This window comes from Tamandua tetradactyla, chromosome 15, assembly GCF_023851605.1.
Source record: "Tamandua tetradactyla isolate mTamTet1 chromosome 15, mTamTet1.pri, whole genome shotgun sequence".
Lineage (NCBI taxonomy): Eukaryota > Metazoa > Chordata > Mammalia > Pilosa > Myrmecophagidae > Tamandua > Tamandua tetradactyla.
The window spans coordinates 44708326-44735858 of NC_135341.1; the positions used below are offsets into that span (position 1 = coordinate 44708326).

Here is a 27533-nt window from a genome sequence, read left to right on the forward strand (position 1 = left end):
AATGATCATGATGATGAATATATAACTATGTGATGATATTGTGAGTTATTGATTATACATCAAGAATGGAATGATCCTATGGTAAGAATGTTTGTGTTTCTATGTTGGTATGTTTAATAAATTAAAAAAAAAAAGAAAAAGGAATGAGACTGCATGTTACCAGGGGCAGAGGTACAGGTAGGGAATGGGAAATTAATGTTTAATAGGTACAGAGCTTCTGTTTGGATGATGGAAAAGTTTTGGTGATGGTAGGCAAAATACTGTGAAAGTAATTAAGACCACTGAACTGTATTTTTGAATGTGGAATTTTTTTTTTTTTTTTTTTGCTTGGGCATGCACCAGTAATCGAAACCTGGGTCTCCAGCATGGCAGGCAAGAACCCTGCCACTGCACCACCATCGCCCACCCTTGAAAGTGGAAATATTAAAAGGGGATATTTTAAATTTTATGTTACCACAATAAAAATGTGGAAAAAAAGCACAGAACTGTTCAACACAATGAATTCTAATGTTAATAATGGGCTATATATGATAGTGTAATTATAATAATATTGTCTCATCAATTGTAACAAAGGGTCCATACCAATGCAAAGTGTTAACAGGAAAAATTGCTTGTGTGATGGGAGAAATATGGCAATTCTATACTTTTTGCATGACTTTTTCCAAACCTACTGCAAATCTAATTAAAAAAATCATTTATTGAAATGAAAAGCTATCTGGAACCTAATGTTTAACAGAAAAATTCAAATCACAAACAGCATTTAGCATATAACACTATTCTTCAAAAAACATGTATGTACATATACAAAAACCTTAGGGTGTTAAGAAATATTTAGCTGTAATTTTCTGAATGATAGGATTTTTTTTTATGGGCAGACACCGGGAATCAAGCATGGGTCTCCAGCATGGCAGGTGAGAATTCTGCCACTGAGCCACCAGCACACCACTCTGAGTGAGATGATTTTAAGGCAGATTTACTTAAAAAAATAAGAATTTGAATTTTTATAATAAGCAGGTACTATTCTCACAATCAGACAAAACAATAAAGCCCCTTTCAGCTTAAAATGGACCAACAGATGCTGCAAGAGCCTAGGTGACATAGTTCAGAACTTGCAAATGAACTTTACTGATTACAATATTTTTTCTTTCTCTAATTTCTCATTCATAAACATTAACAGTCTCTACCTTAAATCTTTTTTTTTTTCTATCTTAAATCTTACATGCTTAAAATTATCTTTAAATTAGTGGTCAGGAATCGGAAAGTATTTTCTAACAGAATCAATGTTATAAACGCTGGCTGACTTCTAAGAATAGCCCCTAAAGGGCTATGTGATCAAAAACACTGATGTAAATAAATAATAGTATTAGCTTAAATTCTAGATAGAGAAGAAAAATTGAGTTTTTCATCCTCTCCTGTACACAAAAGAAAATCTGCAAAAAAATTTTTCTGTTTTCTTACAAAGTTTTTTTGTAAGAAAACACTGGGAGATCTATTCTCTTTTCTATTTTAGGTGCTCTACTCTCCAACTGACAAGTATCTTAATGCTGCCCTACTTAGCACTTACCTCAGTCCTGATCTACTCTTCAATGAACTCCACAAAAAACAGTAAACTCCAAATTTTATACAACAGTCACAGTATAATGAAGAAGAGAGATGACCTAGGCAAAAGCGTTAGCTCTTAGCTTTGGATATGTCAATTACCCCCAAGTCAGTCTTCTCATCTGTTAAATGGACTTAATTCTTACATCATAATGTTGTGTGGATTAAACTACCTTGCAAACATATGGTGTTACTATCACTAGTCATATTATTAGCCTTATTTCAAACAGACTCCACTGTTAGTAATGTGACTTATCTAAAGGCCAACCATCTAGAAATAAGCAGATTCAGAAACACCATACAGTCTTCAAAGTTCTCATCCAGTGTCCTTTCCAATATACCCAGGCACCTTTCCAGATTCTAGCATTACTGACCTTCCCTTGACCCCAAAAAACTCCCAGAGTAGCACTTTTACCAAGCAGTTAAGAAGAAACCAGGTTTGCTACATGAGTTCAGATCATGTATAAAAATCAGTCTTCCCAAAGGTAATCCTAAAAAAAGGGCACTTATTTACCTAATTAAGCTTTATTTACCTAAATGTAACAGAATTGCAGATTAGTGTATTAACAGTGAAACAGAAACTTTCAGGCTCTCTGGGAAAGATGATACTTTGGGGCAGAAGTTAGCTATGCTAGGGTTATTCCTGTTTTTCACACTCTTTTCTTCTTCTACTCCTGAAATCAGATTTCTAAAACTGCACCAAGTTTTTCAGGTGGTGACTACAACTATGCAAAACAAGGGATAGTACTTCATACTATGGTATGTCTATTCAAACCACTTCCAAACTGCAAGCATCACTGCATTTTGTGACGAAAATGTCAGGGTTTTTGCATTAGTAACATTACCTACAAGGATCCCCTCCTGTAGCTTAGTACAAGAATATAACTCCTCCCTTTATTCCTTCAAATTGGGTATCCAACCTGAGTACAGAGAATCTACTCATTTTGGCCACTCTACTCATACAGCATTGCCCAATTAAGACTCTGGCTTCAACCGTTTGTGCAAGTGTTCATACATATGGCAATCTCCTTTAAGACATAGTCTCTAGAACATACGGGAACTAAAATTGGGGACTACCTGGAGCAAGGCTTACGAAGTAAAGCATTCACAAACAGCTGGGTGTTTTGAACAAAATGAACTATTTTATACTAAGTATAAGTGTATTTTAGAGTAGAAACAGTATATAAGATGGAAACTACAGGTATAAGTTACAGAATGCAGCTTAAATAATCTTGAAAGCATTCCTCACCTCTAAATAATTGTCATTCACCTCAATCTTGCCCTCTCTAGCCTGAACACTTTTCTGCCTATCTAAAAAAATTCCAGTTTCAATCTGTTCTTTTTCCCAGTAAACTGTTTGCTGAACACCTGACCATCTATTTAAGAGCTTGTGGTGCTTTGAAGTGGCATGAACTACAGAAAAACGTGTTCTTAAACTTTAACAAACAGTGGGTATGGACCCACTGAAAATAGGACCTGTTTGATGAGATTAGTTAGTGATCAAGATGGGTCTTAACCCTATTACTGGAGTCCTTCATAAGTGGAATGAAATTCAGAGAAAGCCACAGTTAACAAAAAGCTGAACATCAACAGAACCTGGAAGAGTGGACAAAGACCAGGAGATGCCATCATGTGCCTTGCCATATTTCAAGCTAAGGATCAAAGATTGCCAGCAGCCAGCCCCAGAACACCATAGTCTTTGTGAAGACAGCATCGCCTTAATGATGCCTTGATATGGACATTTTCCTAGCCTTACACTGTTACCTTAACCTGACCCATTTCATGGTATTTGCTTGAGCAGTTCTAGGAAACCAAACAATGCTATATTCTATCAAGAGTTCAAACTGAACTACATATACTGTGGAAAGCTTTAAGACCCTCCAGAGTCAAAGGCTAACCTTGGTCTCTATTCTCCTCAAAATTCTAAGTAAATGATATGCAAATCAAATTGTAAGGAACCATATTAGACTGCTAGTTCACACTGTCAGTGTCAGAATTCCTTCTGCTATTACCCTCACAGATGAACACCAAAAAAGATAGAAAAAAAAAAAAAAAGAAAGGCAAGGGGACTCAAACTGGGGCAGGAGATGGGGGTTGGTGAGGAACAGATATTCCATGTTATAAGAAAAAAGGGAAATAAATCTTTGTATGTTTCACTTGGAGTCTTAGGGCAAAGGAAGGGAATGAAAACGTGTTAAGAAGTGAACTTTCTTGTTTCTATACACTAGTAATGAACAATGTGAGGGGGAATCAAGAAAAAAATTCCATTTACAATTGCAACCAAAAGAATAAAATATTTAGGAATAAATTTACTAGTTATAAAAGATTTATCCAAAGAAAACTACAAGAATTTGTTAAAAGAAATCACAGAAGACCTAAATAATGGTAGGAGCATACCGCATTCATGGATTGGAAGACTAAATATAGTTAACATGCTAATTCTACCTAAACTGATATATAGGTTCAATGCAATACAATTAAAATACCAAAAAACTTACTTTTCAGAAATAGAAAAACCAATAACCAAATTTATCTCAAAGGGCAGGGGGCCCTGAATAGCTAATAGTATACTGAGAAAGAAAAATGAAGTTGGAGGTCTCATGCTACCTGACTTTAAGGTATATGATGAAGCTACAGAGCTCAATACAGCATGGTACTGGCATAAAGATAGATATACTGACCAATGGAATCGAATAGAGTGTTCAGATACAGACCCTCTCATCTATGGACAACTGATCTTTGATAAGGAAGTCAAGCCAACTCACCTGGGACAGAACAGTCTCTTCAATAAATGGTACCTAGAGAACTGGATATCCACATACAAAAGAATGAAAGAGGATCCACATCTCACATCCTATACAAAAATGAATCAAAGACCTAAACAATAGATCTAAGACCATAAAACTGTTAGAAGAAAATGTAGGGAAATATCTTATAAATCTTATAATAGGAGGCGGTTTTCTAGTCCTTACACCCAAAGCACGAGCACTGAAAAATAAATAAATAAATGGGAACTCCTCAAAATTAAACACTTCTGTGCATCAAAGAACTTTGCCAAGAAAGTAAAAAGACAGCCTATACAACGGGAGATAATATTTGGAAACGATATATCAGATAAAGGTCTAGTATCCAGAATATATAAAGAGATTGTTCAACTCAACAACAAAAAGACAGACAACCCAAAATGGGTAAAGGACTTCAACAGACACTTCTCAGAAGAGGAAATACAAATGGCTAAAAGGCACATGAAAAGATGCTCAACTTCCCTGGCTATTAGGGAAATGCAAATCAAAACCACAATGAGATATCATCTCACACCCACCAGAATGGCCATTATCAATAAAACAGAAAACAACAAGTGTGGAAAAAGAGGCACACTTATCAACACTGTTGGTGGGAATGTCAACTGGTACAACCACTGTGGAAGGCAGTTTGGAGATTCCTCAGGAAGCTAAGTATAGAATTGCCTTATAACCTGGCAATACCATTGCTAAGTTATCTACTCAGAGGCCATGAGAGCAAGGACACAAACAGACATTTGCACACCAGTATTTATAGCAGCATTATTTACAAAACAGCCCAAATGTCCACCAACAGACAAGTGTTTAAACAAGCTGTGGTATACACATACAATGGAACATTATGCAGCTGTAAGACAGAATAGTTAAGTATGTAACAACATAGATGGACCTTAAGGACATTATGCTGAGTGAGATTAGCCAGAAACAAAATGACAAATACCATATGGTCTCACTGATATGAACTAACATTAATGAATGAATTTGGAGAATTTCAGTTGGTAACAGAGACCATCATGAGTTAGAAATACGGTAGATATTGGGTAATTGGATCTGAAGGGATACAGATTGTGCAACGGGACTGATTGCAAAAATTCAGAAATGGATAGCACAATACTACCTAAAGGTAACACAATAATGTTAGAACACTGAATGAAACTGACTGTGAAAACGACAGAGGGAGGAGGTCTGGGGGCCCAAAGGAAATTGGAAGGAAAGATAGATGATATAAAGACTGAGATGGTATAATCTAGGAATGCCTAGAGGGTATAATGATAGTGACTAAATGTACAAATTTAAAAAATGTTTTTGCATGAGGAAGAACAAAGGAATGTCATTACTGCAGGGTGTTGAAAATAGATGGTAATTCATATGTTAAAACATTAACTTAGGTGGGAGATTAAAGCAAAAAATGTTTATTTGGTACAAATTTATACTTTGACTAGTGCATTTCCTAATATAACTTATGCAGACAGCTTAATTAAACACCATAAGTACACGGAACCTTGAGTAGGACATGAGACTTTGTTGGTTTGTCCAGAGTGATGACCTAATAAATCCCGGAGTGATTTGAACAGCGAATAAAAAAGTATTTGCAAAGTCCCCTTCAGGGAATGGTGAGAAAGGAGGAAAATTCAACTTCCCCAAGTTGAATTCTTGATATTCTCACAAGCAGTGCAGACAACCAAAGCTATAGGCTGAGCCCCCAGTCTTGGGGTTTGTTCATATGAAACTTAACCCCACAAAGGACAGGTCAAGCCTACTTAAAATTAGGCCTAAGAGTCACCCCCAAGAGAACCTCTTTTGTTGCTCAGATGCGGCCTCTCTCTCTCTAGCCAACACAACAAGCAAACTCACTGCCCTCCCCCCGTCTTTGTGGGACATGACTCCCAGGGGTGTGGCAACGTGGGTCAGAAATCCTAGAATGAGCTGAGACTCAGCATCAAGGGATTGAGAAGACCTTCTCAACCAAAAGGGGGAAGAGTGAAATGAGACAAAATAAAGTGTCAATGGCTGAGAGAGTCCAAACAGAGTCAAGAGGTTATCCTGGAGCTTATTCTTACGCATTAAATAGATCTCACCTTTTTAGTTAAGGCATAACAGATAGGCTGGAGGGAACTGCCTGAAAATGAAGAGCTGTGTTCCAGTAGCCATGTTTCTTGAAGATAATTGTATAATGATATAGCTTTCACAGTGTGACTGTGTGATTGTGAAAACCTTGTGTCTGATGCTTTTATCTACCTTATCAACAGACAAGTAAAACATATGAAATAAAAATAAATAATAGGGGGAACAAATGCTAAAGTAAATTTAGTGGATTAAAATGCTAGTAATCAATGAAAGTGAGGGCAAGGGGTATGGTATGCATGAATTTCTTTCGTTTTCTTTTTATTTCTTTTTCTGAATTGATGCAAATGTTCTAAGAAAATGATCATGATGATGAATATACAACCATGTGATGATTAAAAGAAAAAAAAGAAGTGAACGTTCTTCTCTCAGAGTCACCATAAAACACCCATATGAGTTTGCCTTCAAGACCATTTACTAGTGTTACTACCGGGATTTTCCTGCCCCAACTCCTGAAAAAGAAAAAAAATTACCTCTTGCTTGCACAATGCTTAAAAAAAAAAAAAGCCTTTTCCTTTACCTAAAACGTGTAGAAGAAGGAATCATCTATTAAGGTCTGTCTGCGAAATACCTTAATATGAAAGCCCCTTACTTAGTTCAATGCACAGGTCACGCACATGCAATAATTAAGTGAGCTTTTTTAAAAAATAGATCAGATGTTATGCTAGTTGCTTTACAAAATACAGTCTGCTCTTCAATAACAAGACAGTCAGAATTTTAGAAAACATTTTTAAAAAATCATAATATATAAAAACAGCTGTTTCAGGAGTATGATTGCTGAATCATTATATTGATATTTCTTTTAGTGTACAGTATCTTACAGCAGCTAAAAAAACCTAAAATTGTGGAATTGTAACCCATACCAAACTCTGAAATCTGTTCTACAACTAATTGTTGTGATGTGCTTTGAAATTTATTGCTTTTTTGTATGTTATTTTTCACAAAGAAGAAAAACAAGTCGATTGTGATAAATGCACAGCTATATAATGATACTGTAAACCATTCATTGTACACTTTCAATGATTACACATTATATTAATATATAATAAATACCAATAAAAAATAGGGGAAAAAGGAATTGGGGGAATAAGGGAAATTTGGTTACAGTAAAAAAAAATTTTTTCTTTAGTAGTGTCAATAATAAAGGCACGCTTTTAGCTATTAAATGCATGTTATAAAACTTAAACATCAATAAGGAAATCCTATAATCAATCCCATCTCACTTTTACCTCCCTTACAGGCACTTCCATTAGCATAATCCTTCTCAAGGCAAAAATCACTGTTAGGACAGATAAGAATGACCCAAAGTAGCAGTGCTGTCCTAATGCCCTTTCCCCCCATGCCACTAGTTCCTAACCTGGTTATGTGATTGTGTTACTACACAAACAGCAGTCTACCTAATAAAAATTATGCTCCTTAATTAACCTAGCCAATTATAGTAAATTCATGCCATAAAACACATAGTTGTACTATTTAACCAATCTTCTCAACAACCTTATGTAGATATAGACATTATTACACTGAAGTCTTATTTAACTTATGAGCATATAAAAAGAGGGGAGATCATTTGAGTAATGCAGGCTACTGCCTCCAAGCCCTCTATTAATAAGCTTACAACCCAGGATGAGCTTGAGATGGAAGAAGTAGCTCTCCTGTTCCCTCTGATAAACCATGCCTCTCTCAAAGTATGAGCTATCTTGACTGTGAGTCTAAAGTTTAAAGGGTAAAACTTTATACCCTTTAGAGTCCTGAGAGGATATAAGCAAATTATCTCTGGAACCACATTAAAATAAAACTGCATAGTATTACCATTTTACAGAGAGGTTAAGTGGTTTGTTACAAGTCATAAACGTGTCTGACTCCTAAATTGTTTCTTTATTTAAAATTAATTTCTTGGTATCACTACGAAATACTTTCCAGTGTTTACTAGAGACATTTTCAATTCAATTTCCGGGACCCATGTGAATCTTAAACATTCAGGTAAAAACAACCATTTCAATTATATCCCCATTTTTATCTATCTTGATAAATTGCCAGGGTTTTATGATATTACTCTGAGACCCAATAAGGAAGAAAAGAAATCCCAAAGACAAGTATTCCTTTAAGGCCACCCTGATTATCAGGGTATAACCAATTTTAAAGCATCAGACAAATACAAAATGAACAATGTTCTGTTAAAAGGGGAGTGGAGGGGAAGTAGCTCATAAAAGAAAAAAAGGCTGTAGAAATGTTCCAGATTAAAGGAGGCTAAAGAGACATGACAGTTAATTGTAACATCTGAGCCCAAGACTAGATTTTGCATTAAAGGTGAAAGAATGTCATAAATGACATCATCAGGCCAAATGACAAAAATGGAATATAGATGGTAGATTAAAATATTATAACAATATAAAGTTATGAAACTGATAACTGTATTGTGGTTATGTAAGAAAACATCCCTATTCTCAGGAAATCACACCAATGTATTTAGGGATAAATTACCATGATGCATGTAACTTACCCTTAAATGGTTTTTAAAAAATTGTAAGACAGAGAAAGAGAGAGTTAATAAAGCAAATGGGATAAAATGTAAATACGTGAATCTGAATACATGATAGATGGGAGTTCTTTTTACTGTTTTTATTTTCCATTTTTTTATATAAATTTGAAATTATTTTCAAACAGCCTAAAAAAAGAGTTCACTGACAAAGCCTAAGGCTTCAGTTTTGTGAACGCATTTGTCTATAACAGCAGTTTCCAAACTTTTTGGTTTCAGGACTTCATACTCTCAACAAATACTGAAGACGCTTAGGAGTTTTTTTATATGGGTTATATCACATTAGAAAATGAAACTGAGAAATTTTAAAAATACTTGTTTCCCTTTTTTTTTTTTTTTTTTTTTTTTTTTTTTTAAAGAAAGACAGAGAAGGAAGGAAGGATAGAAGGAAGGAAAGGAGGAAGAAAGGGAAACATCTTTAAACATTTTCTTATTTTATTATATTTTGTTTGTTTGTTTGTTTTTTTACATGGGCTGGGGCCAGGAATCGAACCGGGGTCCTCCGGCATGGCAGGCAAGCACTCTTGCCCGCTGAGCCACCGCGGCCCGCCCTGTTTCCCTTTTTAAAATAACAGGAATAAACTCATTACACATCAACATAAACATTTTCAATAATTTATATTTTCAAAAAATGAACAAAAAAATTTAGTGAGATGAGTGGTACTTTCTTACATTTGTACAATTCTAATGCATGGTTTAATAAAAAATACAGCCAGGTTTTCCTACATGCTTCTGCATTTAATCTTTTGTGACATCAAATATCATGTGGTTTCTGGAAAACCACCATACACTGACAGAATGGGAATGATAAAAGCAAATTACATCTTAGTTTTGACCCTACAATCCCTTGACAGTATCTCACATTTTGAAAACCAGGCTATATCAAGCCTCTTACTATAATGTGATATATTCTAATTCATTTTAAAACATCTAGCATAGACAATCTGATATAAAAGTGGTATTAGTTTTCAAATCACAACTTAAGCAGAAAGACATACTCAGCATTTAATCAAAGGCTACAATCCAGAGGTCGCTCCTAAAAGTGCTTCAGCTATCTTTAACTCTAATCAACCAAGGCTTTGTAATTAGCAATATGAATGTTAGAAATGGGTTTTTATTGGTAAATTAATGATGTTCATGATATATGGGTTCAGTAAAAATATTTAAAGACACTCCATTCCCTTGAATTAATAGAACATATGAATTTGGAAAGCCTCACTCTTCGGAATGTATTTAAGACAGGGTCCACCAGGAAAAGGCTCTGGGTCTAGCCACTGAATGTGAAGGATTCTGGCTGCCCCATACTGAAAAATTCACATGATAATTTTCAAGAGGCAGGGATCTTTCACATAAGTGGTTGGAGCACTGAAAATGACAGAACTAGGACTTCATTAAACTTACAGAACTAGTTGTAAGACTTGAGAATGTACATGCTTGCTAATAAACGTTCATGTATGACATAATGTTGTTTGCTCACACTTTACCCTGGTAGCAAGGCTGTAATAGAAAAAAATAGCTCTCATCTACTTTATTGGTGACTCTATGCCATCTACTAAAAAGAACCTAATGGCTGTTCCTAAGTAACCTAGCATAGATCAATTTGATTTAAACTTGGTCCCTTAGGTTCCAATACCCCATTTCTTGATACAAGGATCTAAGTAATAAGGCAAGGGAAAGGCAATTTCCTGAGCCCCTAAAGAAGGAAAAAACAAAACTATTTTACATCTACTTTGGGAGGTCCTTAATTTAATCAACCACTAAGAACCCTGGAGAACTAACAGGGTCAGTATAAGGCAGCCAGAATCCTCCACATCCAGTGGCTAGACTCAGAGCCTTTTTGGTGGATCCTGACTATTAGTGCCACTCAAGTCCTGGAAGAAGAGGAAAAACGGTATTGTACAGAAAACATATTTGAAGAAATGATGGCTGAAAACATCCTAAATTTGGCAAAACTTTATAGACTTAAAACAACAAACTCCAAAGAGAATTCGCAATGAAATTCATTCTCAGGCACATCATAATCAAACTGCTGAAAACTAAGGATAAAATAAAAGTCTTGAAAGCAGTCAGGCAAAAATAATTCAGTACATACGGGAGAACAATTCAAAGGCTATCAATTTCTTATCAGAAACCATGAAGACCAGAAGGAGGTGGAATATTTTTCAAATGCTGAAAGAAAATAATTGCCAACCCAGGATTCTGTATCTAGCAGAAAGATCCTTTAAAAATGAAGGAAAAAAAATTTTTTTTTCATAGATGAAATCTTGCTCTTAAAGAAATGCTAAAGGAAACTCTTCAGGAAGAAGGGAAATGACACAAGAGAAAATCTGGAATTCCACCCCAGTCTTGGGGTTTGTTCATATGAAACTTAACCCTGCAAAGGATAGGTCAAGTCTACTTAAAATTTAGGCCTAAGAGTCACCCCCAAGAGAGCCTCTTTTGTTGCTCAGATGTGGCCCCTCTCTCCAGCCAACACAACGAGCAGTCTCATCACCCTACCCCTCTCTACATGGGACATGATTCCCAGGGGTGTGGACCTTCCTGGCAACGCTGGACAGAGATCTTGCAATGAATGGAGACTCAGCAACAATGTATTGAGAAAACCTTCTGGACCAAAAGGGGGAAGAGGGAAATGAGACAAAGTGTCAATGGCTGAGAGATTCCAAACAGAGTAGAGAGGTTATCCTGGAGGTTACTCTTATGCATCAAGCAGATACCATCTTGTTATTCAAGATGTTATAGAGAGGCTGGAGGGAACTGCCTGAAAATGTAGAGCTGTGTTCCAGTAGCCATGTTTCTTGAGGATGATTGAATAATGATACAGCTGTCACAATGTGACTGTGTGATTGTGAAAACCTTGTGTCTGATGCTCCTTTTATCTACCTTGTCAACAAAAGAGTAGAACATATGCAATAAAAATAAATAATAGGGGGAACAAATGCTAAAATAAATTTAGTTTAAATGCTAGTGATCAATGACAGCGAGGGGTAAGGGGTATGGTATGTATAACTTTTTTTTCTCTGTTACCATTTTATTTCTTTTGTTATCTTTTTATTTCTTTTTCTAAATTGATGCAAATGTTCTAAGAAATGATGAATATGCAACTAAGTGATGATATTGTGAATTACTGATTATGTATGTTGTTTTATTTTATTTTTTTAATTAATAAATAAATTTTTAAAAAATCTGGAATTTCAGAAATGAACAAACAGCCTCAGAAATAATAAATAACTGGCTAAACATAACAGACTGTTTCGCCTCTTAAGTTCTTTAAAGTAGGCATGACATTTGAAAGCAAGTTTTCAGTGTTTACAGATGTAATACATATGATAACAGCATGAGACTGGAGGAAGTGGCAGGATGTATATATTGGGAAAGCTTCTACATTTTACTTGAAGTGATAAAATATTAATTCTAAGTACACTGCAAAAAGTTAAGAATATATACCATAATCCTTAGAGCAATCACTGAAAAAGGTTTACAGAGACAGCATAAAAAACTCAGTAGAAAAATTAAAATGGAGTACTAAAAATATTCAAATAACCCCCCAAATTTATTTAATTAAAAATAAAAGGCAAAGGAAACAAAGAGAAAACAAATAATAGTAGACAAATCCAAGCATAACAATATTTATATAGATTGTAAATGGTCTAAATATACCAGTAAAAAGACAGAGATTTTCAGAATGTATTAAAAACAAGACCCAATTATTTGCTATCTATAAGAAATTGCTTCAACTATAACGATACAGATAGGCTAAAAGTAAAAGGATGGAAAACTCTTTAAGGAATGAAAAACAAGCATAAGAAATAAATTTTAAAAAGCAGAAATCAGTGAAGTTAAAATAGAAAAATGGAGGCAGGAGGGGGAATCAATTAAACCAAAACCTATTTGTCTGAAAAGATAATAAAATGGATAAATCTCTACCAAGAAAAAAAATTACCAATATCAGGAATAAAAGAGGAGATATCATAGAGCCCCCACAGATATATTAAAGGGATAAAAGGGACAAGTACAAAACACTCTATGCACAAATAATTTCACAATTTCAATAAAATGGACACATTTCTTAAAATCCACTAACTACCAAAACTGAACCAAGGAGAAACAGATAACATGAATAGTCTGGTATTTATTAAAAAATCAATCCATAGTTTAAAATCTTCTGAAAAATTTGTAAGGAACAGTCCTTGAATTAGAGGAACTATCTAATTAGAGTCAGACAGAAAAACTCACAATTTAAAGATTTTTCTTCTTTTAATATATTCTTGCATTCATATGGTGGCTGCATAACTTAAAAGTTTAATGTTAACTTGTTCGCTATATAATATACAAATTCCCAATAATAGTGATGGGAAAGAACACATGCCGTTTCCAAGTCAATTTTTATTAATACTTCTTGATTTCACTTTACTGTGGACAGGGAACAATCTTAAATGACTTTTACTAAAATATGGATTATAAATAAATAATAGGGGAACAAATGTTAAAATGAGCAGAGGGAAATACTAGTGGTCAATGAGAGGGAGGGGAAAGGGGTATGGTACGTATGAGTTTTTCTTATATTTATTTATTTATTTTTCTGGAGTGATGTAAATGTTCTGAGAAATGATCATGGTGATGAATGTACAACTATGGGATATTGTGAGCCTCTGATTGCACACCAAGTATGGAATGTGCATACATTAAGAATGTTAGCTGTATGTTGACATATGTTAACATAGCTGTATGTATGAATATGTTAATGTATGTTGATCGATTTTACTAATATTTTTTTAACCTATTAAAAAATGATCTTCACTTATAAAGTAAATCAAATCAAGTAAATTATTAACCATGCAAGAAGTCAACAGTATTATTTGAATAAGTACTCGGTAAGTACATGACATATATACTATTGGTTAAATACCATAAAGACACCTCCCTTCAAATAACTGAAGTGAATCTTAAAAGTTGTATAAGAACCAAGTATCTACTTATTAGACAATGCACTGAAAAATATTAGAGAGGTATTATATATATGACACTGAACCATATGAAACTGCCAATTATCAGTTGGTTGCATCTTAACACAATGTAAGCATTCCTTGTTTTATATGATTCAGCATTCTCAAGTGTGCTAGCCAGTTTTATCAGAATGGCAATATAATGAATTGCCTTGGATGCTGAGGATCAAAGTTTATTCATCATTCACCAAGCATATTTTGGAAATTATTTCATAATAAAGGTTACTTGCTAATTTAGAATTGGAGCATGGACCAAGAAAAGTTCTTAAGATGACTTCAAAATATCTACTCATTTATTTCTACTTTTCAGGGATCTGTTATTTTTAATTCTTAAAATTTTTAAAAATTAAAACTTTTCACATCATTCATTTGCTCAAAACCCTTCTATATAGATCTTCCTATCTCACTGAGTCAAAGTCCTTACTGTGGCCTATAAGCCACTTCCTACGACTCTTCCCTTCTCTATTCAACCACGCTGACCTCAAACATGCCAAGAACAATCCCTCCTCAGGGCCTTTATATTAACTGTTTCCACTACTAGCAAAGCTCTTCTCAAAGATATCCACAAGGCTCACTTTCTATTCTCCTTCAGTTGTCTGCTTAAAAGTCAACTTCTCAAAGTGGTTTTCCCTGACCAACTTACTACAAACCACTATATACAGTGCACTGTCCGTCTTCCCCAAAAGAATATAAACAACAAGAAGTCTTTGTCTTATTCATTGTGTCTCCAGGGCCAGTAGAATAGTAACAAGTTCTCAAGAAGAATCTGCTGAACAAAGTGCTGTATAAAGACAGTATATACGCCTCAATTTAAAACTTTTGTCGCATATGAAGAAAGCTAAGAAAACAGTTTGGAACCTTGCATACTCTGCTACTTAGAATGAAACGACTATCCTTTAGAAGATACTTATTTTCAACAAAATATACTAACGAATGGATGGATTCTCTAAAGGCAACCTATTAAAGTGTATGCAGGCTGCAATACTGTTCGTACAGAATGCTATGGCTCATCACACATTTGCTAAGCCATTTTCCCACAAACCAAGAAAGTCTGGCTAAAGATTGTCAGGGGAAAATAGAAGCACGGTTACACATTAATGATATGTAAGGATTAAAAAACACAGAATAAACGCATCCAAACCTCAAAATACAGAACTAGATATCAGAAATTGGAATCAGAAGCGTTTGCCACCTAGGGACGCTGGGAGAGAAAAAAATCCTAAAAGGACGGTATCCCTCTTGTTGGCGCCAGCCCGTAACAAATTAAGACTCAGCCCGGGGCCGCCAGGGGAGGGGAATGAACATGGGGTTTTGGGGCCGCCAGGGGAGGGGAGTGAACATGGGGTTTTGGGGCCGCCAGGGGAGGGGAGTGAACATGGGGTTTTGGAGGACGAAGCCGGGAATTCAAATGTTGACGGTGTCTTCGGGCCACCCGCCTCTCTTCTGATTTTCTCACAGGAGAGAAGGGAAAGTTCATCGTGCCTAAGAGCTCCCTAAAATGTTTTGGGATGGGCTGATGAGGGTAAACGCCTGTCCTTTTTCCCCAGGCAAGCCCAGGCCCCACTAGGCTCCCCTATCTCCTGCTCACCCGGCTCCCGGTTGATCTCGATGTCGAAGTGGCACTGCGGCCGGTCCTGCGCCCCCATCGCGACCTAGGCGGCGGCAAGAGCTGGGAGAGAGGAGGAGGAAAGCGGTCAGGGTGGGGGCTAGGGTGGGGGCTAGGGTGGGGGCTAGGGTGGGGGCTGGGACGGAGCCCGCGCCATGATCGCCTCGCGCCGGCCAGTCGCGACAGCGCAGCAGGCCGAGACGGAGCCCCTTCCTGCCCCGGGCCCCCCAGGCCCTTTGCGGAGCGCACAAACATGCGGGCGAGCTCTTCACCTGGCTGGCCTCCAGCCTGAGCGGCTCCCCCCGAGTAGAGGAGAAGGTGCTGCAAACGCGGCCTAAGCCCGACGCCACTAAGGGACCGCCAGCCCCTACCCCGGACCCGGCCTCTCAATGCCACGCTAAATCCCGCGAGAGTTGGGTCGACTACCGCGAGAACAGGAGGTCTCGAAGTGGGTGGTTAGCCTTAGGTGGCAGTGGAGGGGGCGTGCACTCGTGGGCTTGCCTAGGAAATCTCGAGGATCCTCCAGTGTAGCGCTCCTATACCTGGTCTCATCCTTTCTGCCCCGCCCCTTTCCCTTAAGCGGTGGAGACAATTACCCAATCTGGGAGCCTTGGTTGCGCCTGCGCCCTCTACCTTACTTGATCGTCTCTCAGGGGCTTAGAGCCGCCGTGTACTTAATAGTATCGCGAGACTTCCATGTCTAGACAACTGCGTACGTGTGTTAAATTGTTAAAGTGGCTTGTTTTTGCCATGTCTTCTCTCCTATGGGGAATAAATATCAGTAACATCTAGTTCTTAGGCTTTTTGCCTAACTTCGAAGTCAATGTTCTGTTCAAGCTAAAGTGCCTTTTCTTTTCGTTCATGCTTTGGCGCCAGTATTGCTGAGATAGTTTCTGTTCATACCATTACTGACTATTCTACATCATATTTTGTGAAGTGTGTGCGCGTTCTTCGCCCGTTTTTCAGTCGGGTTCTTCGTCTTATTATTGAGTGTAAGAGTTTTTTTATTATTTAGTATGTGATTGCGAATATTTGCTCCCAATTTAGGTCTGGTCCGTTGGTTTGACAGTGTCTTTTTTTACAAAAGCAGTTTTTAATTTTGGTGGTCAATTTTTTTTATGGTTTGTGCTTTTCCTTCACTAAGAAATATCTACCTACCCCAACTTTGTGAAGATTTTCTCCCATGTTTTCTTCTAGAAATATTACAGTTTTACTTTTATGTTTAAATTTGTGGTCTATTAAAATTAATTTTGTGTATGCTGTGAGGTAGGGGACTGAAGTTCAGTTTTTCCTAGGGATTTTATAGTAGTTCCATCACCGTTTGTTAAAAAGACTATCTTTCCTCTATGGAATTACCTTGGTTTGGGGACCACATATGTGTGGGTCTGTTTCTGGACTATTCTGTTCCATTGATCTATATATCTCTTTGTCAATGCCATACTTTTGATTACTCTAGAGTACATCTCAAAATCAGATTTGCCTAGTTTATAATTGTCTGCACCTGTGCCACCTGTGTAAAGTACAGTCAGACTTCTGGCACTTCCACACCATCATAGAAGTGTTATTCCTGCCAGAACTTTCCAGTTCCACCTCTTTGAGAGGCAAGTATCTCTATCATAGGAACAGTTCCCTGGGTTTTTAACTTGTAACCTGGGCTGATTTAAAAAAAAAAAAATGTTTACTAACAGATCTTCATATACATGCATTCCATACATGGTGTACAATGACTGGCTCACAATATCATCACATTATTGTGTATTCATCGCCAGTATAATTTTATAGAACATTTGCATCACTCCAGAAAAAGAAATAAAAGAAAAAACTTGTACAAAATATACCCCTTACTCCTCCCTCTCACTGCCCATTAATATTTCCATCTACCCAATATATTTTACCCCTTATCCTCCCTGTTTTTTTTTTTTTAGTAAACACATGTTTTTCTTACAGTAGGGAAGTCCAATACTAAAAGGTGATAACTATATAAGATTTGTAAAGAGAGTATCCTTAAAGTTTGATTACCAAGGCAATATATTAAACATTCCCCAATACAAATCAAATTCCCTTCAACTACCACTACCACTCCCATAGGAAAAATAAAGTATTTAGTCATGAAGTCCTTGGAATCATAGTAGGGCTGGATGTCATATTGGTGTCACACTCTGCCAGTCATCCAAAAAACATGCCAGCCTTCTTTTTCAACTTCTTTGTCTACTAGTGCATCACTGGAACCAGCAGGAAGCTCACCCAGACTATTTCAGTTACAGATTTTGGCTCTCTGGGCATAACAGACAAAAATCCTTACGAAGTATCCAGTTTGTCTTATAACTGAAAGATTTGAACCTGTTGCAAATGTCACCTCTAAATTCTTGAATGGAATTTTATCATCAGTGTGTCCTCCTCCTCCTCCTCCTTCTCCTCAGCACTTTGTAAAAGTGCTCCACAGCACCTTGTAAAAGTTAAATCTTTATACGACTGTCTTCAAGATTCAAGGCTATTAGAACACAGCTCAACAGTTCAGGTACTTCCCTCCAGCCATTCCAAAACACCATAATTTAAAAAGTGATATTTATATAATGCATAGGAATAACCTCCAGGATAACCTCTTGACTCTGTTTGAAATCTTGCAGCCACTGAAACTTTGTCTCCTTTCTCTCCTCCCCCTTTCAATCAAGAAGGCTTTCTCACTTCGGGGCCAAGATGGTGGCTTAACAATGTGCATATTTTAGTTCGTCCTCCAGAACAACTACTAGATAACCAGAAACAGTACAGAACAGCTCCTGGGACTGCGTCAGTGACGGGACACACAGCATACCCCAGTCTGGACGAGCTAGACCGGCTGCAAGCCCCCCCAGAACCATGAGTTCCCCAAGCTGAGGTTGCTGGCACCCCTCCCCTACAGGCTGCTTCCCAGAGGGGAAAGGAAAGAGGCTTTACCAGCAGCAGGGGCTGAGCCCAACCAAAGGCCAATTGTGGAATTAATTAACAAATTCAGATTACTAAAAATAGGTCCCCAGCTCAGGTGAACCCGGTCAAAGCAGAGGTCGCTCATTTTGGGCCCGGTGCCAAGGAGGCAGGGCTTACTGAAAAAGAAAAAAAAAAAAGAAGGAAACAGAGGTTTTTGTGGCTGTGTTTCTACAAGGCTTCACTGCCTTTGGATACAGCGGCAGGGCTTCTCAGGCTGCAACAGCCCCAGGCATAGGCAGAAACAAGCTCGTTTGAAAGCTTCTCTGGAGCCCAACTCAGGTGGAATCCCTCCCTCAAGGAATTCAGACACCAGGGCTTGGTAATTTGAAGCCATTAAAACAAGCCTACAACCTCTCCTCTGTCTCCACCACACCTCCAGCAGGGAGAGTCTGCCAAAGTTAAAGGTAGTGCATCATCTTATGCTGGTGGGACCTGCAGGCAGACAAGCACCACGTACTGGGCAGGAAAAGAAAACCAGAGTGCAGAGACTTCATGGGAAAGTCTTTCAACCTGCTGGGTCTCACCCTCTGGGAAAACCGACGTAGGTGACTCTTTCCTCCTGATAGGAGGCCAGTTTGGTCTGGGAAAATCTGGCTGGGGTCTATAATACCTAAGGAGACCCTCTCAAGGGTGGGGGGAGAGGGAAGGCACCATACAAGCAGGGCAACAAACAAGAAAACAAGAACTGAAAAATTCTCCTCTGTTAAACAAAACTTAAGCTAGAGGTCCAGAAAAAGCTGAACTAAATGTCAAAGAACATATAGACAACAAATTCATCCAGCAAGAAAACCCTAGGTAAAAGAAGTGAAAGCAATCTCCAGAATAAACTAATTAAGGTAATTAAATGCCTAGACACCAGCAAAAAATAACAAATCACACTAGGAAAATTGAAGATGTGGCCCAGTCAAAGGAGCAAACCAACAATTCAAATGAGATACAGGAGCTGAAACAATTAATTCAGAATACACGAACAGACATGGAAAACCTCATCAAAAACCAAATCAATGAATGGAGGGAGGATATAAAGAAGGCAAGGAATGAACAAAAAGAAGAAATTGAAAGTCTGAAAAAACAAATCACAGAACTTATGGGAATGAAAGGCACGGTAGAAGAGATGAAAAAAACAATGGAAACTTACAATAGTAGATTTCAAGAGAAAGAACATAGGATTAGTGAACTGGAGGATGGAACATCCGAAATCCAGCAAGAAAAAGAAAATATAGGGGGAAAATGGAAAAATATGAGCAGGGACTCAAGGAATTGAAAGACAATATGAAGTGCACGAATATACATGTTGTGGGTGTCCCAGAAGGAGAAGAGAAGGGAAAAGGAGGAGAAAAACTAATGGAAGAAATTATCACGGAAAATTTCCCAACTCTTATGAAAGACCTAAAATTACAGATCCAAGAAGTGCAGCGCACCCCAAAGAGATTAGACCCAAATAGGCGTTCTCCAAGACACTTACTAGTTAGAATGTCAGAGGTCAAAGAGAAAGAGAGGATCTTGAAAGCAGCAAGAGAAAAGCAATCCATCACGTACAAGGGAAGCCCAATAAGACTATGTGTAGATCTGTCAGCAGAAACCATGGAGGTGAGAAGAGAGTGGGATGATATATTTAAATTATTAAAAGAGAAAAACTGCCAACCAAGAATTCTATATCCAGCAAAATTGCCCTTCAAAAATGAGGGAGAAATAAAAGCACTTTCAGACAAAAAAATCACTGAGAGAATTTGTGACCAAGAGACCAACTCTGCAAGAAATACTAAAGGGAGCACTGGAGACAGATACGAAAGACAAAAGAGAGAGGTGTGGAGAAGAATGTAGAAAGGAAGACTATGAGTAAAGGTATGAAGAAGGAAAATTCGATATGACATATAAAATCCAAAAGGCAAAATAATAGAAGAAAGTACTACCCGGGCAGTAATAACACTAAATGTTAATGGATTAAACTCCCCAATCAAAAGACATAGTCTGGCAGAATGGATTAAAAAACAGCACCCATCTATATGCTGTCTCTACTCAAAGGACATGAGGGCAAGGACACAAATGGACATTTGCACACCAATGTGTATAGCAGCATTATTTACAATTACCAAGAGATGGAAACAGCCAAAATGTCCATCAACAGATGGGTGGCTAAACAAACTGTGGCATAAACATACAATGGAATATTATGCAGCTGTAAGACAGAGTAAAGTTATGAAGTATGTAACAACATGGATGGACCTTATGGATATTATGCTGAGTGTGATTAGCCAAAAACAAAGGACAAATACTGTATGGTCTCACTGATATGAACAGACATTAGTGAATAAATTTGGAATATTTCGTTGGTAACAGAGACCATCAGGAGATAGAAATAGGGTAAGATATTGGGTAATTGGAGCTGAAGGGATGCAGATTGTGCAACAGGACTGAATATAAAAACTCGAAATGGACAGCACAATACTACCTAAGTGTAATACAAGTATGTTAAAATACTAAAATGAAGCTGAATGTGAGAATGATAGAGGGAGGAAGGCTGGGGGCATAAATGAAATCACAAAGAAAGATGGACGATAAAGATTGAGATGGTATGATCTAGGAATGCCTAGAGTGTATAATGATAGTGACTAAATGTGCATATCTAAAAAATGTTTTTGCATGAGGAAAAAGAAAGGAATGTCATTACTGCAGGGTGCTGAAAATAGATGCTAATTAATAGTTTAAAATTTCAAATTATATGTGAGACTAAAGCAAAAAATGTTTATTTGGTACAAAATTTATATTTTGACTAGTGCATCTCCTAATATAACTTATGTAGATAGTTGGTTGAACACCATAAATACATGGAACCTTGGGTAGGACATGAGATCTTGTTGGTTTGTCCAGGGTGATGCCCCGATGAATCCCAGAGTGATTTGATCAGTGAGTGGAAAAGTATTTGCAAAGTTCCCTTCGGGGAATGGTTGAGAATGGGGGAAAATTCAACCTCCCCAAGTTGAATTCTTGATATTCTCACAAGCAGTGTGGACAACCAAAGCTATGGCTGAGCCCCCAGTTTTGAGGTTTGTTCATATGAAACTTAACCCCACAAAGAATAGATCAAGCCTACTTATAATTAGGCCTAAGAGTCACCCCCAAGAGAACCTCTTTTTTGCTCAGATGTGGCCTCTCTCTCCAGCCAACACAACAAGCAAACTCGATCACCCTCCCCCTGTCTACGTGGACCTTCCTGGCAATGTGGGTCAGAAATCCTAGAATGAACTGAGACTCAGCATCAAGGGATTGAGAAAAACTCTAGAATGACCTGAGACCCAGCATCAAGGGATTGAGAAAACCTTCTCGACCAAAAGGGGGAAGAGTGAAATGAGACAAAGTGTCAATGGCTGAGAGATTCCAAACAGAGTCCAGAGGTTATCCTGGAGGTTATTCTTATGCATTAAGTAGATATCACCTTGTCATTCAAGATGTAATGGAGAGGCTGGAGGGAACTGCCTGAAAATGTAGAGCTGTGTTCCAGTAGTCATGTTTCTTGAAGATAACTGTATAATGGTATAGCTTTCACAGTGTGACTGTGTGATTGTGAAAACCTTGTGTCTGATGCTCCTTTTATCTACCTTGTCAACAGACGAGTAGAACATATGTAATAAAAATGAATAATAGGGGGAACAAATGTTAAAATGAATTTAGTTTGAAATGCTAGGGATCAATGAAAGGGAGGGGTAAGGGGTATGGTACATATAATTTTTTTTTTCTACTTTCGTTTTATTTTTCTGTTGTCTTTTTATTTCTTTTTCTGAATTGATGCAAATGTTCTAAGACATGATCACGATGATGAATATGCAACTATGTGATGATATTGTAAATTACTGATTATATATGTAGAAGGGAATGAGCATATGTTAATGTTTGTGTTTCTTTCTTGTAATTTTTTTTTAAAAATTAATTTTAAAAAAAGTTTCCATGTGTACCCTGAAAGAAAATCTTATTTCCTATAGTCACAGACTTGAGATCTCTGAAAACCAGACACAAAGCCTTATTGTGCGAGTAGCAAATTTACAATGTAAACTAAAATCGCAACCATGCAGAGTGTCTGCTGTTAAAGTAAGGGCTTTGATTGGAAAAGAATGGGATCCTGAAACATGGGATGGTGATAGATATAGCTTGATAATGGTGGTGATGGTGATGGGATCCCTGGAATCTGCTGAGACTTTACTAGATAGATCTGAGGAAAAAGCTTCCCAACCTCTAGCCTGCCTTGAGGAAACAGTTTCCTGGCCTCCAGTCTCCTCAAAGGAGTCTGCCATTCAATCTCCACCTAGCCTGTTAACCCTATAACCACCTTCCCTGGGGAAACAGCCCTCACTCCTCTATCTGGAGTGACTAATTCTGTTTCAGCAGATTAAACTGCAACAGAATGCCCTGAGGTAATTGGCTTGAAAAACACTTCCATTTCTTTTCATGACCTATCCCCACTACCCCTCTTTTCTTCAAGACCTACAACTAGACTAAAGTCCCAACAGGCCCCAAAAGGTGAGGTACAAAGTATGACCCATGAGGAGGTAAGCTCTACTCTAAAAGAACTGCATGAGTTTTCCAATGTATATATATAGAAATCAGGGGAATATGTGTAGGAGTAGGTTTTGAGGGTATGGGATAATGGAAGGAATATAAAGTTGGGTCAAGCTAAATTTATTGATATAGGCCCACTAAGCAGAGATTCTGCATTCAGTGTTATAGCTTGAGGTATTAGAAAGGGCATTAACAGTTTGTTTGAATGTTTGGCTGAAATATGGATCCAAAGGTGCAATATTACCTGAGGTCAAAAAGCCAGAACTGCCTTGGTATGATGTAGATGAGGGGATACGGAAGTTTAGAGAGATGGGATTGTTAGAGTGGATTTATCATGGAAGACCTGCTCACACACCCCAGGAATGTCCAGAGGACACATCTTTCTCCAGAACCTTGAGAAATAAAATCATGAGACTAGCTCTATCATCCCTGAAGAGCTCAGTCGTCACCCTTCTCTGTAGGTCAGATATTACTGTAGGAACTGCTGTCACTGAGCTGGAATCCTTAAACACAATGGGGATCGGATCCCAAGTTGGCAGAAGCCTTGTGGTGACAGTTAACCTCCATAGACAAGGTGGGTGTGGCCTCCATAATGGACAGGAGACTCAAGGCATCAGTCAAAATAGTCTGACTCTCAGAGACTTATGGCAATGGCTAGTAGATCATGGGGTACCTAGAAGTAAAATAGATGGTCAGTTTATTAAATTCTTGTTTGAACTGTATAAGCAGAAGAATTCTAGGTCAAGTGAACAGAAGTCTAACTTGAATTACAAAAACAGAGAATCACAATTCCTTAATTCCCAGACTTGAAACAATTTACAGACCAGAGCCCTCAAATGAGGAGAGGCCCAGGTATATTTGGGGAAGGACCCTTTTACACTCCCCCAAATTTACACTGTTAAACTTCCTCCCAGCCTTCCCCAAGGAAACCTACAGCCTTTTACTAGGGTCACTATGCATTGAGGAAAAGGAATTGATCAGATAATTTGGGGAATTATTAGACACTGGATCAGAAATGACACAATTCCAGGAGACCCAAAACAGCACTCTGGTCCACCAGTCAGAGCAGGGGCCCAGTTGTCTGGTCAGGCAAGCACTGGCTTGAGTGTTGCTGCAAGGATATTTCATGGCTGGTTGATTAAGTCATCAGTCAGCTGATTGCATCCATGGCTGATTACATCTGAGATTTACTAGGGCATGTCTCCCACCACAAGATAATCCAATCAGTTGATGGCTTTTAAGGAAGGAGACTCTTTCACTGCTTCTTTAGCTAGTAAGCCTCTCCTGTGGAGTTCATCCAGACCCTTAATCAGAGCTGCCAGCCTCACAGCCTGCCCTATGATTTGGACTCTTCCATTCCCATGCTCCATTTATAAAGGGAGACACCTTTATAAATTTCATTTTTATAGATCTCTCCTGTGGGTTCTGTTTCTTTAGAGAACCCTGCCTGACTAACACACATGGTAACTACCCCTCACCCCTAAGGCAGGCTGCTCTGGGTGCCTGGTTTTGACTGAGATGTAGGGGCCTTCTCTCAGGAAGATGAGTGGACACAGAGTTGAGCTGATCTGACAGTTGGCCACTGAAAGAGACTCCCTGGGTCCTTCTGTTTCTGTCCTTTTCCCATGGAGGCCCAGAGTGCTCACAACCTACACAAGTGGAGAGGCAGGGACAGGGGAGTGAGTTGTGCTACATTACCAGGCACTCCCAGACTGGTTGTGGGTAGGGGTAGTTGAAATACTCAGTCCCACAACACTGTCATTCCATGCAGGAGCCTAGGGACCACCAGACCCATCATGGACACAGAATTCTCCACTGAGGTACATACTACACATCCCCCAGCCCTGGGGTTGATGGGTTTCAGTGCACATGGAAACCTGCAGCCTTGACTAGCTTTGCACCTAGTTGGGTTCTGGTTGAGCTGGCTGACTTGGTCCAGGACACGCAGGCAAGATTGCCATCTACTGGGAAGATGTGGAAAGCACAGTCTGGCAATCTGCTTCCCTGCCTAGCAGATCTTCAATTAGAGTTGCACCTCCTGCAGTTCCTGGCCTAGGATTGGCCAAATGCAAAAGGAGACCTTCAACACAAACCAAGGCAACTATAAAATCTTAGATGAATGAGGGAATTCAACTTTTAAAACAACCTTGTCAAGATAATCAAATGCCTTGAAGGCAGCAGAAAATCACAAAACACATGAAGAGGCAAGAAAATATGGCCCAGCAAAATTACCAAATTAAAACACCAGAAGAGACACAGAATTTGGAACAACTAATCAAAAATGTCCATACAAATATCCTAAATAAGTTCAATGGGTTGGCTAAAGACAATACCAAAAGGTACTAAAGAATATAAAGAAGAACTTGAAAGAATAAATAGAAAAATATCAGGTCTTACAGAAATGAAAGATACTGAAGATCAAATTAAGAATATACCAGAGACACACAACAGCAGATTTGAAGAATGAGAAGAAAAAATAAGCGAGTGAGAGAACAGGGCAGCTGAATTTGAACACAAAGGACAAATGGTGAAAAAGATGGAAAAATCTGAATTGGATCCCAGGGAAATGATGGACAACACGAAGTGCACAAATATAAGAATTATTGGTGTCCCAGAAGGAATAGAGAAGATTAAAGGGCTAGTAAGATTATTTGAGAAGTTAATTAGGGAAAACCTTATAAAAGACACAAATTTGCAAATCAAAGAAGCCCAATGAACTTCAACTAGAATAAATCCAAATAGAACCACCCCAAGATATATACTAATCAGACTCTCAAATGCTGAAAAAAGCAGAAAGTCCTGAAAGCAGCAAGAGAAAAGCAATTCACCACATACAAAGGAAGCCACATAACAGTAAGTTCGGACTACTCAACAGGCACCACGGAGGTGAGAAGGTAGTGGTATGATATATTCAATATTCTGAAAGATAAAAATTTCCAGCCAAGAATTTTTTATACAGCAAAGTTGTCCTTCAAAAGTGAGGGAGACACTAGAATGAGCTGAAACTCAGCATCAAGGGATTGAGAAAACCCCTAGAATGAGCTGAAACTCAGCATCAAGGGATTGAGAAAGCCTTCTCGAACAAAAGGGGGAACAGTGAAATGAGACAAAATGTCAATGGCTGAGAGATTCCAGAGTCTAGAGGTTATCCTGGAGGTTATTCTTATGCATTAAGTAGATATCACCTTGTTATTCAAGATGTAATGGAGAGGCTGGAGGGAACTGCCTGAAAATGTAGAGCTGTGTTCCAGTAGCCATGTTTCTTGAGGATGATTGAATAATGATATAGCTTTCACAATGTGACTGTGTGATTGTGAAAACCTTGTGCCTGATGCTCCTTTTATCTACCTTGTCAACAAACAAGTAGAACATATGGAATAAAAATAAATAATAGGGCGGGCCACGGTGGCTCAGCAGGTAAGAATGCTTGTCTGCCATGCCCGAGAACCCGGGTTCGATTCCCGGTGCCTGCCCATGTAAAAAATAATAATAATAATAAATAATAGGGGGAACAAATGTTAAAACAAATTTAATTTGTAATGCTAGTGATCAATGAAAGGGAGGGGTAAGGGGTGAAGTAGGTATAATCTTTTTTTTCTGTTTTCGTTTTATTTCTTTTTCTATTGTCTTTTTTTTTCTTTTTCTGAATTGATGCAAATGTTCTAAGAAATAATGAATATGCAACTAAGTGATGATATTGTGAATTACTGATTATATATGTTAATGTTTTATTTCTTTGTTAATTTTTAAATTAATAAATAAATTTTTTTTTAAAAAGTGAGGGAGACATATTAGTGACAGACCCTTCCAATATGAAAAATTTAGAATTGCCATAGCCCAAACACCCATAAAGAGAGGGATGGAAATTTCAAAGTTGATGGTGGAGCTATACAGAGACAATAGGATTTAACAAATGAATATGAATGCTGAATCATTAAATTGATATCTCTTTTAGTCTCCAGTATTTTAGAGCAGCTAGAAGTAAAAACCTAAAATAGTGAAATTGTAATCCATGTCAAAACCTGAAATATGTTCTACAACTAATTGTGGTGCTGTGCTTTGAAATGTATAGCTTTTTTGTATATATGTTATTTTTCACAAAAAAAAGGGAAAAAAGTCCATTGTGATGATAAAAACTACTTAAGGCCTCTAAACTCCCATATTCTGGAGTGGCTAGAAGGAAAAATATGAGAGGATCGTATGGTAGCCCATGACAAACTCTGGGATCTGTCCTGTAACTACTTGTTGAAGAGTGCTTTGAAAACTATTGCTTTTTTATTTTTTTGCTTTGTATATATGTTATACTATACAATAAAAAAAGTTCAAAAACAACAGCCACAAAA

The 27533-nt window shown here is 37.8% G+C and overlaps 1 protein-coding gene across 9 annotated transcripts in view; it reads right to left on the reverse strand.

Moving 5' to 3' along the window:
• Positions 1 to 16227, reverse strand: part of NKTR (natural killer cell triggering receptor) — a 71988-nt gene extending 55761 nt beyond the window's left edge. For 2 of the 9 annotated variants that reach the window (XR_013162827.1, XM_077129675.1), the window contains exons 1-2: positions 15945 to 16225; positions 15655 to 15735 (exon numbers count right to left, since the gene is read on the reverse strand). Coding sequence is in view for 6 of the 9 variants with exons in the window: in XM_077129675.1 (XP_076985790.1) it covers positions 15655 to 15712 (58 nt within the window). In the remaining 3 variants the exon portion in view is untranslated. Of the gene's footprint in view, positions 1 to 15654; positions 15736 to 15944 lie in introns of all 9 variants that reach the window. The other 7 variants (XR_013162828.1, XM_077129668.1, XM_077129665.1 and 4 more) reach the window with 7 other exon arrangements.
• Positions 16228 to 27533: the final 11306 nt, after the last annotated feature.